At 39.9% G+C, this 15,875-nt stretch overlaps 1 protein-coding gene across 2 annotated transcripts in view; it reads right to left on the bottom strand.

Moving 5' to 3' along the window:
* Positions 1-2,306: 2,306 nt before the first annotated feature.
* The window catches only part of ICA1 (islet cell autoantigen 1), an 89,346-nt gene continuing 75,777 nt past the window's right edge, over positions 2,307-15,875 (bottom strand). For both annotated transcript variants that reach the window (XM_084620960.1, XM_084620961.1), the window contains exons 13-15: positions 11,412-11,690; positions 6,566-6,661; positions 2,307-2,567 (exon numbers count right to left, since the gene is read on the bottom strand). In XM_084620960.1, the coding sequence (XP_084477086.1) occupies positions 2,446-2,567; positions 6,566-6,661; positions 11,412-11,690 (497 nt within the window). In that variant the 3' untranslated portion in view covers positions 2,307-2,445. The remainder of the gene's footprint in view (positions 2,568-6,565; positions 6,662-11,411; positions 11,691-15,875) is intronic.

Raw genomic sequence — 15,875 nt, 5'->3', positions numbered from 1 at the left:
AAGCCTTCCTGTGAGTCAGGCTGGAAAGAATGGAGGCTTGGGATCTGTCTGACAGGACATCTGACCATGTCACCTGGTATTGGAATCCATCTTAAACTTGGTGCTTTTTCATTTAGAAGGAGGGGTGGGGACCCAGAGAGACAAAAGATTCCCACCTTGTGCCAAAGCTATAAAAGGGGGTGGAACAGAACAAAGGGGGCTGCAGTCATGAGAAAACCCCTAGTTATCACCTGAGCTGGAACTAACAAGAACTGTACCGGGGAAAGGATTGGGCCTGGACTAAGAAAGAAGCTTATTGGAACATCTCTGAAGGTGAGATTTACCTGTATTCAGTTTCTTAAATGTATTAGGCTTAGACTTGCGTGTTTTGTTTTATTTTGCTTGGTAACTTACTTTGTTCTGTCTGTTACTACTTGAAACCACTTAAATCCTACTTTTTATACTTAATAAAATCACTTTTGTTTATTGATTAACCCAAAGTAAGTGATTGATACCTGGGGGAGCAAACAGCTGTGCATTTCTCTCTCTATCAGTGTTATAGAGGGCGGACAATTTCAGAGTTTACCCTGTATAAGGTTTATACAGAGTAAAACGGACTGATTTTGGGTTTGGATCCCATTGGGAGCTGGGTGTCTGGCTGCTGGAGATAAGTGACTTGCTGAGCAGTTTTTGGTTAAAGTCTGCAGCTTTTGGGGATGTGGACCAGACCTGGGTCTATGTTGCAGCAGGCTAGTGTGTCTGGCCCAACAAGGCAGGGTTCTGGAGTCCCAAGCTGGCAGCGGAAAACGGGCTCAGAGGTAATTCCATCCCGTCAGATGACAGTCCCAAGGGGGTCTCTGTGACCGAACCCATCACACCCACCATAACTGAGATCAATAGTATGAGACAAGGATTAAGTGTCAGGTTGCCATGCAGTGATGGGGCACTTAGTCCAAGAAGTAGCGAAAGATGTATGAAAGAGCTCCCTGAAGGAACAGAGCTGTTTCCCGCTATATTTCTTATGGGTCTAGTTGTGGTGACATAAAGCCACTGAGATCTCCCAGTCAACTCTCCTACTATTCCAACTCTACAGTACATGGCAGTCTCTCCTTCGGGCACTGGGAAGCTGCCATGCCCCTGGGAAGCTTGGATGTGGTGTTCTTATTTAGTTTTCAAGCAATTAGTTCAAGGCTCCGATTCATGGACTCAGTTGTCTAACTGATCATGAGGCAGGCAAGAAGACTTGGATTAATTAATTGTGGATGCAATTAATTGCTGGTGTAAAATTGCATCTACAGGAAAGGAATGGGATAGAAGTCCCTTTAAAACAAAGGGCCCAAATGTATAATCGACTGAAAAACAAACATTGCACAGTGTGTTTTGCAAACTTACCCAAGTTACAAAGGTAAAGTGAAGGCTGACACTCCTTTAACGTCCTTGAGTTTAAAAGGAGCGGGGAGAAGCAGAAGAGACAATGAGTTGTAGAAGAATCTGAGTACAGGGTTCTCTTGCCAACCTACTGCAAGTGGTGGCCTGAAGCAACGAGATGAATTATTAGCTGCTGTTTGAAAGCTGGTCAGATTTCATTGTCAGATGAATGGCGCATCCTGCACTCAACAATGACACTAACATTCCAGCTGAAAAAAAGAAGGTCCTTAGTATGTCTTTTTTTCTTTTTTGTCAAAACCATTTTATTAAAGGAGAGTTAGTGTCACAACAGGCTCAAGAAACACATGCTTATCAAATCAGTTTGATGAAAACTACTCCTAACAGAAAACTTGAATGCTTTCAAGGCGTGTGTAAGCAATAGTGACACCCAACTTCTGCTTTGCATGTACAAATCCTGTTGGCACAATGAAAAACTCAGGAAGGATGCGCTCTGGGTAATATTTTTGGTCTTGTGTAGTGCAGTTTGTCTAATAATTTAAATCAGAGAGACCATGAATACAGCAGCTTGACAGACCCAAATATAACCCTTCAATAATTTAGCCCCAGCTTGGATTTTTCACTACGGATACTAACAAAACAGATTGAATTTACATTGTAACATAGTAGTGGCAAATACAATCATTATTTGACTCATGCAGCCTCTCCCATTCCACGATCTTTTGATTTGCACAAGAAACATTATAAAAAAATAGGTTTATAATTTATATTTCACTCTCGCATTAGTTCCGCAACACCTCAGGCCATGACAGTGTTTCAGCAGGTATCCTAATATGGCTAGAATTCTGCCCTAATTTTTAACCTCACTTGGTAAGTCCACATAGAAAATAAATGCAAACTCTTTATACAAAACAAGATCAAATAATTGTACCTATATAAAAGGGGGTTAAATCCCTTTAGTTTTATTGTAATGGCACATACTTTATAGTTTCACAACAGCATACTGATTTTGTTGTAGTCTTCTAAACCCAAAGATAGTGTTAATGAATGGAGGAGTGAGAGTTACGATAGGCCGCAGGCTCATGCATTGAGCAATTCATGTTCTTTATCTGTTTTCCCAACAGCATCAGGATTGGATAACGGGTCAAGGTCAGCAAAAAGACTGAACCAAGCAGTCAGGTCTTTAGGATTCTTTGAAGGTTCTGGAATAGTGAAATATACCATGTCAGAATTCTTGCTGCTCTTAAACATAGCTGATTTAATGCAGAAGATCAACCAAAGTGAATGCCATGAGTATTGTTAAACTGATGAAGAAAATACATCTCCTTCTAGAAATAGTGTAATGAATTACATTTCAACATATTACTTGCAACAAAATTAAATACCCACCCATTTCTGTAGAAATGCATGTAGCACATCAGTCTATATAGGTATTTATATGCCCCCCCAATTTTAAATATCTGAGCACTTCCTAATTATTTGAAGATACAAATAATTCCCCCCCCGCCCCATCTCCCTGTATCCATCCTCTAGGAGAAATTTCTATGACGAACACTTTACATTTACTTTGCCCAATCTTTCAGCAAACCCCAAACAAAGCCAATGGGAGGTTTGTTCTGGTAAAGGATGCAGGGTTGCACTCTGCAATATAATTCACTTGTTGCTCCAGGCACCTCAAAGCACACAGATTACTGTAACATGGGGCACGCCACTGAAATAACTTCTTAATCAGCAGGTTCAGTTAGGACTCTATTCTACCATATCAGCCATAATGTCTTTCCTGAACTGCAGCACAAATCATGCTCTAGTCATGACTGGGCTACAGGTATTGAAGGGTATGTGCTGTTTAGGAAAGACCGAAATAAAGGTAAAGGTGGTGGAGTAGCACTGTATATCAATGATGAGATAGAATGTAAAGAAATAAGAAGCGATGAAATGGATATGACTGAGTCTGTCTGGGCAACAATTAAATTGGGGAAGAAAACTATTAGAGCCTCCCCTGGGATAGTGCTTGGGGTGTGCTATAGACCGCCGGGATCTAATTTGGATATGGATAGAGCCCTTTTTAATGTTTTTAATAAAGTAAATACTAATGGAAACTGTGTGATCATGGGAGACTTTAACTTCCCAGATATAGACTGGAGGACGAGTGCTAGTAATAATAATAGGGCTCAGATTTTCCTAGATGCGATAGCTGATGGATTCCTTCATCAAGTAGTTGCTGAACCGACTAGAGGGGATGCCATTTTAGATTTGGTCTTGGTGAGTAATGAGGACCTCATAGAGGAAATGGTTGTAGGGGATAATCTTGGCTCAAGTGATCATGAGCTAATTCAGTTCAAACTGAATGGAAGGATTAACAAAAATAAATCTGCAACTAGGGTTTTTGATTTCAAAAGGGCTGACTTTCAAAAATTAAGGAAATTAGTTAGGGAAGTGGATTGGACTGAAGAATTTATGGGTTTAAAGGTAGAGGAGGCCTGGGATTATTTTAAATTAAAGCTGCAGAAGCTATCGGAAGCCTGCATCCCAAGAAAGGGGGAAAAATTCATAGGCAGGAGTTGTAGACCAAGCTGGATGAGCAAGCATCTTAGAGAGGTAATTAAGAAAAAGCAGAAAGCATATAGGGAGTGGAAGAAGGGAGGGATCAGTAAGGAAAGCTACCTTATTGAGGTCAGAATATGTAGGGATAAAGTGAGACAGGCTAAAAGTCAAGTAGAGTTGGACCTTGCAAAGGGAATTAAAACCAATAGTAAAAGGTTCTATAGTCATATAAATAGGAAGAAAACAAAGAAAGAAGAAGTGGGACCGCTAAAAACTGAGGATGGAGTGGAGGTCAAGGATAATCTAGGCATGGCCCAATATCTAAACAAATACTTTGCCTCAGTCTTTAATAAGACTAAAGAGGATCTTAGGGATAATGGTAGCATGATAAATGGGAATGAGGATATGGAGGTAGACATCACCATATCTGAGGTAGAAGCGAAACTCAAACAGCTTAATGGGACTAAATCGGGGGGCCCAGATAATCTTCATCCAAGAATATTAAAAGAATTGGCACAAGAAATTGCAAGCCCATTAGCAAGAATTTTTAATGAATCTGTAAACTCAGGGGTTGTACCGTATGATTGGAGAATTGCTAACATAGTTCCTATTTTTAAGAAAGGGAAAAAAAGTGATCCAAGTAATTATAGGCCTGTTAGTTTGACAACTGTAGTATGCAAGGTCTTGGAAAAAATTTTGAAGGAGAAGGTAGTTAAGGACATTGAAGTCAATGGTAAATGGGACAAAATACAACATGGTTTTACAAAAGGTAGATCGTGCCAAACTAACCTGATCTCCTTCTTTGAGAGAGTAACAGATTTTTTAGATAAAGGAAACGCAGTGGATCTAATTTACTTAGATTTTAGTAAGGCGTTTGATACTGTGCCACATGGGGAATTATTAGTTAAATTGGATAAGATGGGCATCAATAGGAAAATTGAAAGGTGGATAGGGAATTGGTTAAAGGGGAGACTACAACGGGTCCTATTGAAAGGTGAACTGTCAAGTTGGAGGGAGGTTACCAGTGGAGTTCCTCAAGGATCAGTTTTGGGACCAATCTTATTTAATCTTTTTATTACTGACCTGGGCACAAAAAGTGGGAGTGTGCTAATAAAGTTTGCAGATGATACAAAGCTGGGAGGTATTGCTAATTTAGAGAAGGACAGGGATACCCTACAGGAGGATCTGGATGACCTTGTAAACTAGAGTAATAGGAATAGGATGAAATTTAATAGTGAGAAGTGTAAGGTCATGCATTTAGGGATTAATAACAAGAATTTTAGTTACAAGCTAGGGACGCATCAACTAGAAGTAACGGAGGAGGAAAAGGACCTTGGAGTATTGGTTGATCATAGGATGACTATGAGCTGCCAATGTGATATGGCTGTGAAAAAAGCTAATGTTGTCTTGGGATGCATCAGGAGAGGTATTTCCAGTAGGGATAAGGAGGTTTTAGTACCGTTAGATAAGGCACTGGTGAGACCTCACCTGGAATACTGTGTGCAGTTCTGGTCTCCCATGTTTAAGAAGGATGAATTCAAACTGGAACAGGTACAGAGAAGGGCTACTAGGATGATCCGAGGAATGGAAAACTTGTCTTATGAAAGGAGACTCAGGGAGCTTGGCTTGTTTAGCCTAACTAAAAGAAGGTTGAGGGGAGATATGATTGCTCTCTATAAATATATCAGAGGGATAAATACCAGAGAGGGAGAGGAATTATTTAAACTCAGTACCAATGTGGACACAAGAACAAATGGATATAAACTGGCCACTAGGAAATTTAGATTAGAAATTAGACGAAGGTTTCTAACCATCAGAGGAGTGAAGTTTTGGAATAGCCTTCCAAGGGAAGTAGTGGGGGCAAAAGATCTATCTTGCTTTAAGATTAAACTCGATAAGTTTATGGAGAAGATGGTATGATGGAATAACATGGTTTTGGTAATTAAATATTCATGGTAAATAGGCCCAATGGCCTGTGATGGGTTTTTAGATGGGGTAAGATCCAAGTTACCCGGGAAAGAATTTTCTGTAGTATCTGGCTGATGAATCTTGCCCATATGCTCAGGGTTTAGCTGATCGCCATATTTGGGGTCGGGAAGGAATTTTCCTCCAGGGCAGATTGGAAGGCCCTGGAGGTTTTTCGCCTTCCTCTGTAGCATGGGGCACGGGTCACTTGCTGGAGGATTCTCTGCTCCTTGAGGTCTTCAAACTACAATTTGAGGACTTCAATAGCACAGATATAGGTGTGAGGTCTTTTTTAGGAGTGGTGGGTGAAATTCTGTGGCCTGCATTGTGCAGGAGGTCAGACTAGATGATCATAATGGTCCCTTCTGGCCTAAATATCTATGAATCTATGAAACAAATGAGGATCAGTTCAGAGTGAGTGCATGTGGATGCAACTCTCCGGCTCACAGATTTCCAAGCAGAAACCCCCGTGTTTCATCTATTTCACTGGAACTTAAATGACTGCTCATTACATTTCACCAGGCTTAGTGCCAGCAAATAAAGATATATATATATATATTCCAACACCAACTATCTAAAGTATAAACAGTGATTAAAGTATTTAATTAGCGTGCACATACAATTCCTGAAGGTAAATGTATTATGCAAATCATCTTGGAGTAACGGAAAACACTTATAATGAACATATCACCTTTCGCAGGCATCTTGTTGGTGTTCACATTCAGGCTGTTTGATTTCTGTGCTGGCTGTGGTATAGATGGAGGGCTAACTCTGTTAGCTGCCCAGCCTAAAAATCAATAACATAGTTGCATTAGTGTCAATGAACAGTAATTACTTAATGAACTCGTATCATCCTGGGTACTTTACAGCAGAATACTCATATCAGTTGATGGAGTCATACCCCAGCCTCACTCCTTTACCAGTTACAGTTACTGCTGCTCACATTCTCTCTCATTCCCATAGAGATTAGCAGTTAACTTCTGCAAAGGAGCAATGTCCTTGAGAAGAGCGTATCTGCTGACTAGTCGCACGTTCCGACAGGCTAAGGCAATCGTGTGCTTTCTAATCGCACAGCCAAATGTCCAGTCTGCCTAAAAGAGCACTCTTCCTGCCTCCCTCCTAACAAGACCACCTTCCAGGACATTTAAAAAAAATAATCAGAAATAGTTCCTGTGCACAGAAGCTCCAGTGCAGACAATCCAGTCAGGCAGGAGGACGGGTGGGTAGGAGGGAGGATTGTTAACATTTTAATTGTGGTAAATGTGACTATGATTTAGCTAAAATCTGACCCACGCTGTACTTTTTTCTTCTACTGTTGCTTTTGTGTAGTTCCATGGACCATCATTTCATTTTATTGTCTAAAGCGAAGTATTTAAAGGGACACTTAACTTGAAGCTATTTTTAAATGATGAATTTTGAAAAATTCCAGGTCCTTTTAAAGCACCTTTAAATAGCATACCCAGAACTTTATTCTTTAGGTTCCTTTTCAAAAAGATTTTATACGGGTGGTTTTTCTCTTCCTTGGGTTTAAAATTCTTTTCAGCGAGGGAAAAACTAACTACACAAAGCAAACAGCAAAAATGATTACACACAAAGTGCTGCTGTAACGTATACACACAGGCACCACAGTCGACAGTGGGAACACAGCCCACCAACTTTAGCACCAGAACTCTCTGTCTTTACCACAGAGTGAAAAAAAAACAACCCTCTTTTTCCTGTGAGAGAGCTGTGGATGATGCAATTGCGGGGCTCAGCCAGGAGAGGAAGACAGGACCACAAGCACTAGGGTTATATATTACACTGTTAAATGTGCACAAAGGAAAATAGGACTTTCCCCCCTAAATTATTTCATTTACAGTTATCTGAGGTGCTACTTGTAGCTATAATGGGTGCACATTATTTCAGTCCTTTCATTTTTATGATAAGAACATAAGACTAGTTGGTTATAGGGTATATGCTACCACAAGTCTAACCAGGATATGTGGTACTATGTCTGTGTATATATGTAGCCAGATCCTTTCCCCAGTAATCCAATCATAATGTCTTTTCTGTATGTGGACTTACTTATCCAACCACCAATTTTAGTGATCAATGGCACCTAATTCTATGACATCTTAAGTGCCATATATATGTATCAATTGTTAGCATTCAGAATATCCTCATTTGTTCTCATCTCCCTTCTTTCTACAAGCCCACACCTTCCTTCTCTTCTCGGTCTCCCATAGTTTCATTCCACTTTCCTCTTCCTCCATCCCTCTATTTACTTTCTTGTCTTTTGCCATGCCTGTCAGATACTGGGTTGTGGTGCCATTGGAACCTGTTCCAAAGGCCATTTAAGATAAAGTCACTAGACCCTAGAGTCTTGCTCGCTTCAGTAGACAACTGCCATTACTGTGGTGATCTGTCCTCTTTCTATTTGACTGGTAGGTAAAGCAGTTCCCCTCTGTTTATAATTAATGCCAAGGCCATTTTATTAAAATAAAGAGTCGGCATGTTTTATAGGCCTGGTCTACACTACCATGGTAAATCGATCTAATTTACGCAACTTCAGTTACGTGAATAACGTAACTGAAATCGATGTAGTTAGATCCACTTACCGTGGTGGCTACACTGCGCTGTGTCAATGGGAGAGCATCTCCTGTCAACTTCCCTTATGCTTCTCGGGGAGGTGTAGTACACAAATCGATGGGAGCATGCTATCCCATTGATTTAGCGTGTCTTCACCAGACCTGCTAAATCGACACTCGCTGCATCGATTGCAGCAGTATTGATCTGTCAGTAAGTGTAGACATGCCCACAGAATCACATAAAATTAGAGGTGGCAGGGGCCTTTTATGTCCTTTCCCTGCCAATGTACTGTAGCAGGTTGTCACCAACTCTAGTAAGAAGGAAAAAGAGATGGAAGCCTAGGGCAGAGATGCATTGTCTATATTCATACAGGCAAACTGGACAATTGTGCCCAGACCCCTCACCAGTGGGCCGCTACCTCCTTAAAAGGTGACCCTGCACTATTAAAAGTTTAAACGTACACACCACTAAGTTAGGCTTCTTTTATTATTTATCATTCTATCAGTCAATCTGCTTGGGAAAGGCTTACACTAGATTGCACCAAAGCCCTTGTAAATTCATGTGCCACATCCACCTCCTCATCTTTTTCTTTTAAATCTTGTCACAGTTTCATTAATGGACAACCGGTGCAGCGCTAGAGGTATCTGGTTTGGATGGAGGGTTTTTCAGGTTTGTGTGTGTATTCTAGACTGCAGATGTCTGGTAATTCTAGTAGAAGTTTTTTCTGACACACAATATGTATCATAACTTTACAATATTTGCACACTAGTAGCTGCTTTCCTTCGCTGTCTTCCACAATGAAATCCTGATGACCATGGACTTATTCTTCTGGGGCTTTTGTGCCGTGAAGCATTTTTTTAACTTGCTCCCACAATTTGTAATACAGTATTGTTTTAAATCCCACACATGCGCACAATGCTCCCCGTCTAATGAATGGCCAATAGAAATGTAGGAATTTGCTGCCCCTCTAGTTGAGGTGGGTTTAAACTACCCAGCAAGATATAATGATACAAGCCAGGCAGCAGGGGCACTGCCTGTATCAGCAGTTCTCAAACTTCATTGCACCATGACCCCCTTCTGACAACAAAAAATTACTACATGACCCAGGAGGGGGAACTGAAGCCCAGCCACACCCCAGCCTTGCTGCCCCAGGCTGGTGGGGGGCCAAATCTGAAGCCCAAGGGTTTCTGCCTTGGGCAGGAGGCATGTAACCTTAGTCCCCCTTCCCAGGACCAAACCTGGGTGGTGAGGTTTGGGCATTGGCTTCGGCCTCAGGCACTGGCAAGCCTAACACCACCCTGGGTGACCCCATTAAAATGGGGTTGTGACCCACTTTGGGGTCCCGACCCACAGTTTGAGAACCCCTGGCCTATATAAACAAACTGCACTTGGAAAGGGATTAAGGCAACATGAATTGAGTAAACATTTCCAGTGTTTTTCTGGAGTTTCCTGGATAAACATTTCCCCCCCACCTTTGGCATAGTGGTGTTTTATCAGTGTTTATTGGTTAGTATCAGAAATCAGAAGCCCCATTCATATGCCAATAGTTGGCAAAGGATAGGCTGAGTCGGTTAAGCAAACAAGGCCAAATTCTAATTTCACAGAAATGAATGGGAATTTTGCCTGGAAACTTTCTCCCACTGACTTCTGTGAGACCAGTATTTGGCTCAAAGAATTAACTGATGGGAGATTTACACTGATGAGACTGGCAGACCACAAATCTGAACATATTGTAGAACAGTATTTAACTCTCATGTTGTTTTTCCTTTTTGTCCTTGCACTAAGATTTGGGGAGCAGAACGCCTCTGAACGAGATACTGGACTTTGCTCTTGCTTGACTAGAACAGACAGTTCAGCAAGTAAACCAACGTAAAAAAAAGTCCTCAATACAAACTGCTGCTTTTTGTGACAAAATGCTGGATCTGAAAAGCACTGCTTTAAGAGATTACCAGCATATCTTTATGAAGTAGTCTCATGTACTGTACATGTATATTCCCATTACCACTATAGAGCAAGTTAGAGAGAGGAATTTTGCCGAGGGGAAAAAAAAAAGTGCAATTTATAAATTTGAAAGCATTTGTTGGCCTTGAGTCTATTCTGGTTTGGCAGTTCACTGAGAGTGGCTTTATGTCATGACTAGACAAAAAGATTATCAGTGAGACAGTAAGGAAGTCAAGCAGCTTCCTTTTCACCCCTGCAAATGTGGGAAGTTAAAAAAAAAAAATTACCACAATTCAATTTAGAAATGGAACCAGCAAGTTGTACATTTTTCTCCAGCTGAATGATAGGTCTACACAGATAATGTTAATAAGAGTCCTTTAATTATTATGCATAAGTAAATGGGATTGAAAGTATAGGAAGAGGAAAGCTAATGTTCCCTTTAAAAAGGGCAGCTGAACGAGATAGCTACATCTGCAGTGGAATATAAAAACCTAGAGAGAGCTATTGTTTGTTAACCAAGAACTTTTATAAATAAAACTGGCTTGCTTTCTCCTTTAGAAAAAACAACAACTTGTACTTCAGTATTAAGAGGCTCCATTTGAGATCAGGCCCCACTGTGTGAGATACTATATGTACATATAGTAAGAGACAATTTCTGGCCCTCCGGGTATCATTGGTACACTGCACTAAAACAAAGGTGGCTGGCCCATGTCAGCTGACTCACGCTCACAAAGCTATAAAATTGCAGTGTAGACATTCATTCCAAGAGGCCGGGCACCAGCCTGAGCCTGAATGTCTACACTGCAATTTTATAGCCCCACAGCCCAAGCTGGAGTCAGTTGACATGGGCCAGCCACAGGCATTTTATTGCAGTGTAGACGTACCATAAGAGTTTACACTCTAAATCAGTAAAGGTTAAGAACCACTGCTCTAAATAGACAAGACGGACAAAAATTGGGAACTGAAGTAGAGCAAGACTAAGGTCCCAAATCTTGAAAAACTTACGTAAGTGCAAGACACCCACTCACCATGTAGAGAGGACTGTAAATCGTTCATGTTTTGGTCTAAGAGCTGTGAGGGAAGAAAGCCTGAGGGTGCTGCCGCTGATGAGGGAGCACTCTCCATGTCTCCGCCTGAAGAGGCAGTGGAGAGCTCAGTGAGCGGGTCTTCTCCAAAGACAGCTGTCCACTCTCTGCTGAATTCCCCCTCATCCAACGAGGAAGCATTGAGGATCTCATTCAGCAATACCATATTATCCTTATTACCAGACTCAGGCTCCAGGGAGGTTGCAAGATGGTCTTTAAAAGCTGATTTTAAATAAAATGTGGGGAACCAGACAAATTACTAGAGATGAATTAACTTTCAGGGAAACAAATGAAGAACAAAGTGGAATACAGAAAACTTCAATTCAGTTTTAATACGCTGAATAATATTCAGATTGAAAACTCGGTATGGATGTCTATGGTTTCCCACTTCCAAACCCAGTTTCTGTGGACAAGTTCGGTTGCAGCTTATGCAGCAAGCTATTCTTTGATAGGTACCTGAAAACAATTACCTCCACTGAGACTTTTTTTCATTTAAAATGCAATACAAGTTCATAATTGCTGGTTACACAACAAACAAAGCACTGTATAGTCCAAGGTTTAATAAACTCTAGAAGGCTGCTTTTCTGCTTGCTGTCTGGGTCCCTGTTATATGTGACCTCTAAAAAGACTCACTTGACCTTAAATTAAATCAGATTGCTGCATGCCACAAATAGAAGGCTGCCTGCGTAAGATTCAAATATATAGCAAATATTTGTTCAGTTGGATTGTTGACCCACCAGTGAATGACTGGATCAGCTGGGGGGTCTCTATTTGAGAAAACTGCATACTAGACATGTTGAAGGGGGATTTTCAAAGACACTCAGCATTGGCCTAATTCTTCTCCCATTGAAGTCAATGTTAAAACTCCCATTAATTTTAAGAACAGCACTGAGTTCTTTTGAAAGTCCCAGTGCTTAACCCTCGTTATCCTCTTGACCTGTTTCCCATTCTATATCAAGGGAACTGTGGTTAAAGAAGCTGCTAGGTTAGTGTTTTTAAAAAGTCTACTCCCCCCCGCCCTCCCAACACAGACATACACAGCACACACAATTCCTGATCATAACTATTAACCCTCTAGTTTACATCCGATATTGTCCCAGTACTCAAACTGAAAGAAACCATCTCTATATTTAACCAACAAATGTTACTTTCATCTTCACCCAGAAACGTTTAGAACTTCAGGTACATTGAGGGAGTATTCTGATAATGAAAACAGTGGTTTCCATCTTCTACCTAGCGTTGGTTATAAGTCTGATGCTACCACAGTACTGAAACTGAACACTTTACCTCCATTATGTATACCTCTGGCATGTGAAAGCACAAGAGGCAGCTTCATTTTGCAAAGCTTCAGATGACTAGTTATCTTTCTTTGTCCTCCACTTCTGCTTACATACAACTGTAGAGATTACAGATGCTTTTAATGTTTTTGGCATAAGAGATCATAAGAATGGACAACAGGATCTCTTGAGGGAAAATGGCCACTACATTTTATTGCAATGTAACTCCCTACTTCAATATGTTCTTTTTTTAATGACCATAATGATTTACAATGAAGTGACCACAGTGGAGAACTTGAGTTTTAAAGGGACATGAGTTAATATCACATAGGAGAATATAAACACCTATATATGAGGAACGAGGAAACCAGCTCCTCTAAAATAAGAACCAGCCTGAATTTTTAGCCCATATTAAGGTAAAATCCAAACATTTTAACATCTTTTTAATTTACATTTTTATATGGCTCTGCATTTCCTAGGTAGGATCAAAAATGGAAAGAGCACAAAAAAGCCTATTCTCCTGGGATTCCTATTAGAAATTACCAGAAGTATCACAAGAAAACCTATTCTCATGAGATTTTCACCCCACCTCCCTCATCTCAGAGGAGTGGCTAAGAACATTAATACCTTCAAAACTTTTCAAAGTTCATCTACCAGGACCATATATTTACAGTGCACTCAGGACTATGGTAACAACAGTGCTCTCTCTAGTATTTCTCAGGCATTTATCACTCTGATATCTAAGCACTCATATTCTTCTAGTGTTTCAGCAGGAAATGTTTTACTTTCATGAAGTTTCAAGACTAGCAGGAGAAGATAACGTGTATTAAGAATGTTTGTTACTAGTGATAATGTGATACCATTACTGCACCTCACCACAGATTAAATTGACCACAACAGGAAGAAGGTTTCAAGTGATACAGCTCAGATCAAAACCATGCTAAGTTTGCAGTTTTCATGTGTTTCACACCTAGTTAGTGAAGAAATTATACATGAAGATTTAAATCTGAAAACTCAATTTCTTCTGACTATGCTAGTGTGGTAGCTGTACTAGGTCACAAGTTATGGATTTTCTTACTTCATACCCCCCTCCGACACTTCCGTATTTGTTTTACTTTTTGTTTTCCTCCTTTGCTTTCTACCCACCATTTCCTCTCCGCTGCGCATTTTCCCACCATATCCTTTCCTTGCCTGCACACACAGCTCTTAGCCCTGAAAATGTTTAACCACCACATTAAAAAAAATCTTGTGATCACATTCCATTTTTGTCTGTTTGAATACACGTAACATGTATGTGTCCTTTGGAACCATGCTTCATTCTGTAGGGTATTTAAAAAAAAAAAAAGGAGAGAGAAGAATAATGTGCAACATGAGGGCTCAACAACACAGAAGGCGAATTAGGACTTGTGTGTACACACAAAAATTGTGCCACTTTAACTATACCGGTAGAGTTAAAGTGGTAAAATCCCCCCTCACATGGATGCAGTTGTACAGGTATCAAGGTGTTTATACCAGTAGATATTATTTTCATAAAATTAGAGGAATAAGGTATACCACCATAAGCACCTTTATACCAGCATAACCGCCACCATGCTAAGGACTGTACAGATCTAACTCTTTCAGAAATTGTTACATTGGTTCAAAACCTGTACATAGACCAGGCCTTACCTGTGACTCCAGTAGGAATGTTCGACATAGAAGATGGTGGAAGTGATGGAAAAAGGAAAGAGAGAAAAAGGCCACTACCAGGCACAAGAGGGACACAATATTAAGCCTCAAAACAAAAACTCATCACGTTTAAGCGTTTATACATGGAGATTCTGGGGCTCTCTAGTACACATGTGACTGAGGAATCATCACTATGTCTGCATCTCCATGGCCCTGGATAATATTTCCATCAGCACTTTAGAAACAGAGTTGTGCAAATAACTATTTTTTTCAGTTTTCTGACAATTCCAAAAATTACTTTTGGATTGACCTGAAAATGAATTTTTTTGAATTTTTCCACAAACCCCAAAAATAATAAAATTCATTTAGACCCAAAATGCAACATTTTGTTCAACTTGAAATGAATGGCTTTGTTTTGATTTTGAGCTTCTTAAAATTTTTGAAGCATAAAACAGAACTTTCAAAATGACTTTTCATTTTGAATCAAAAAAATCTTCATTTCAAAAATGTCAATTTTTTTTTTTTTACAAAAACAATTCAGCAAATTCAAAACAAATTTGCAACATATTTTGTTAACATTTTTTGGCAAAAACTAAGGTTTGGTTGAAAAACTTTTTTTCCCCCAGACAGTTCCATTGTCTTAACTAAAGTGAAGCTATCTGTATCCACTCCTTCCCATTTGGAATTCTATACTTCATAGGCTCTTCCTCAGATAGCCTAAAATATATTCACCAATCTATCTGACTCAGCTACATAGTGTTTTTGAGTCACAAAAGTCTGTGTGGTCTTCTGAGATAAGTAAATTAGGAGCAAATGAAACCATTGCACCAAGTGTTATTGCATTTTCATAAGATAGTACGGTACATAAAGGGTGTCATTGTGATTAGTTGGGACCTTCTTAAACAGAAGCGGGGGTAGGAGAAAAAGGCTAAAACAGCACAGTTGGGAAAGAACAGTGAACACTGCTCATTCCTTAGTGCTGACACTAGTCTAAGCAGCAGAGGATACAAGTAGAGGGTATATATTATAGATTGTTCTCCCGTGTATGAATGAGAACAGCATATCTGTTTTAATCAACAAGGAGGGTCAGAGAACTCAAGAGTTCTTTTCAGTTTTTAAAGGTGCTCAAATCAGTTGTTTCTGGTACTGATATCTGCCATATTTCCAAAACAAATTATAGCAGCTGTAGAGTCAGTACCAACTATAATGACCAGGTGGGCATAAAAAGCAAAGAAGAATAAAAGACAGGGCTATTAAACATTATGGGAAGGACGAGAATGACACTGTAACGTGCATAACATTAGCCCCACTGAAATAAATATGAATTACGTCCTTTGCCAGAAAGACAATTATATTTTTTGGCAAATAAATTGAAGTACTGTAAATCCTATTGTATTCAATAGGGTTTACTTTTTATTTCAATATCAGATTTAGTGCCCACAAATTATGTATGCAGAGTTGA

This window comes from Lepidochelys olivacea (genome assembly GCF_965140295.1).
Source record: "Lepidochelys olivacea isolate rLepOli2 genome assembly, chromosome: 2".
Lineage (NCBI taxonomy): Eukaryota > Metazoa > Chordata > Testudines > Cheloniidae > Lepidochelys > Lepidochelys olivacea.
Note: the sequence above shows the minus strand (reverse complement) of the source record. Positions and strands in the feature narration are given on the sequence as shown.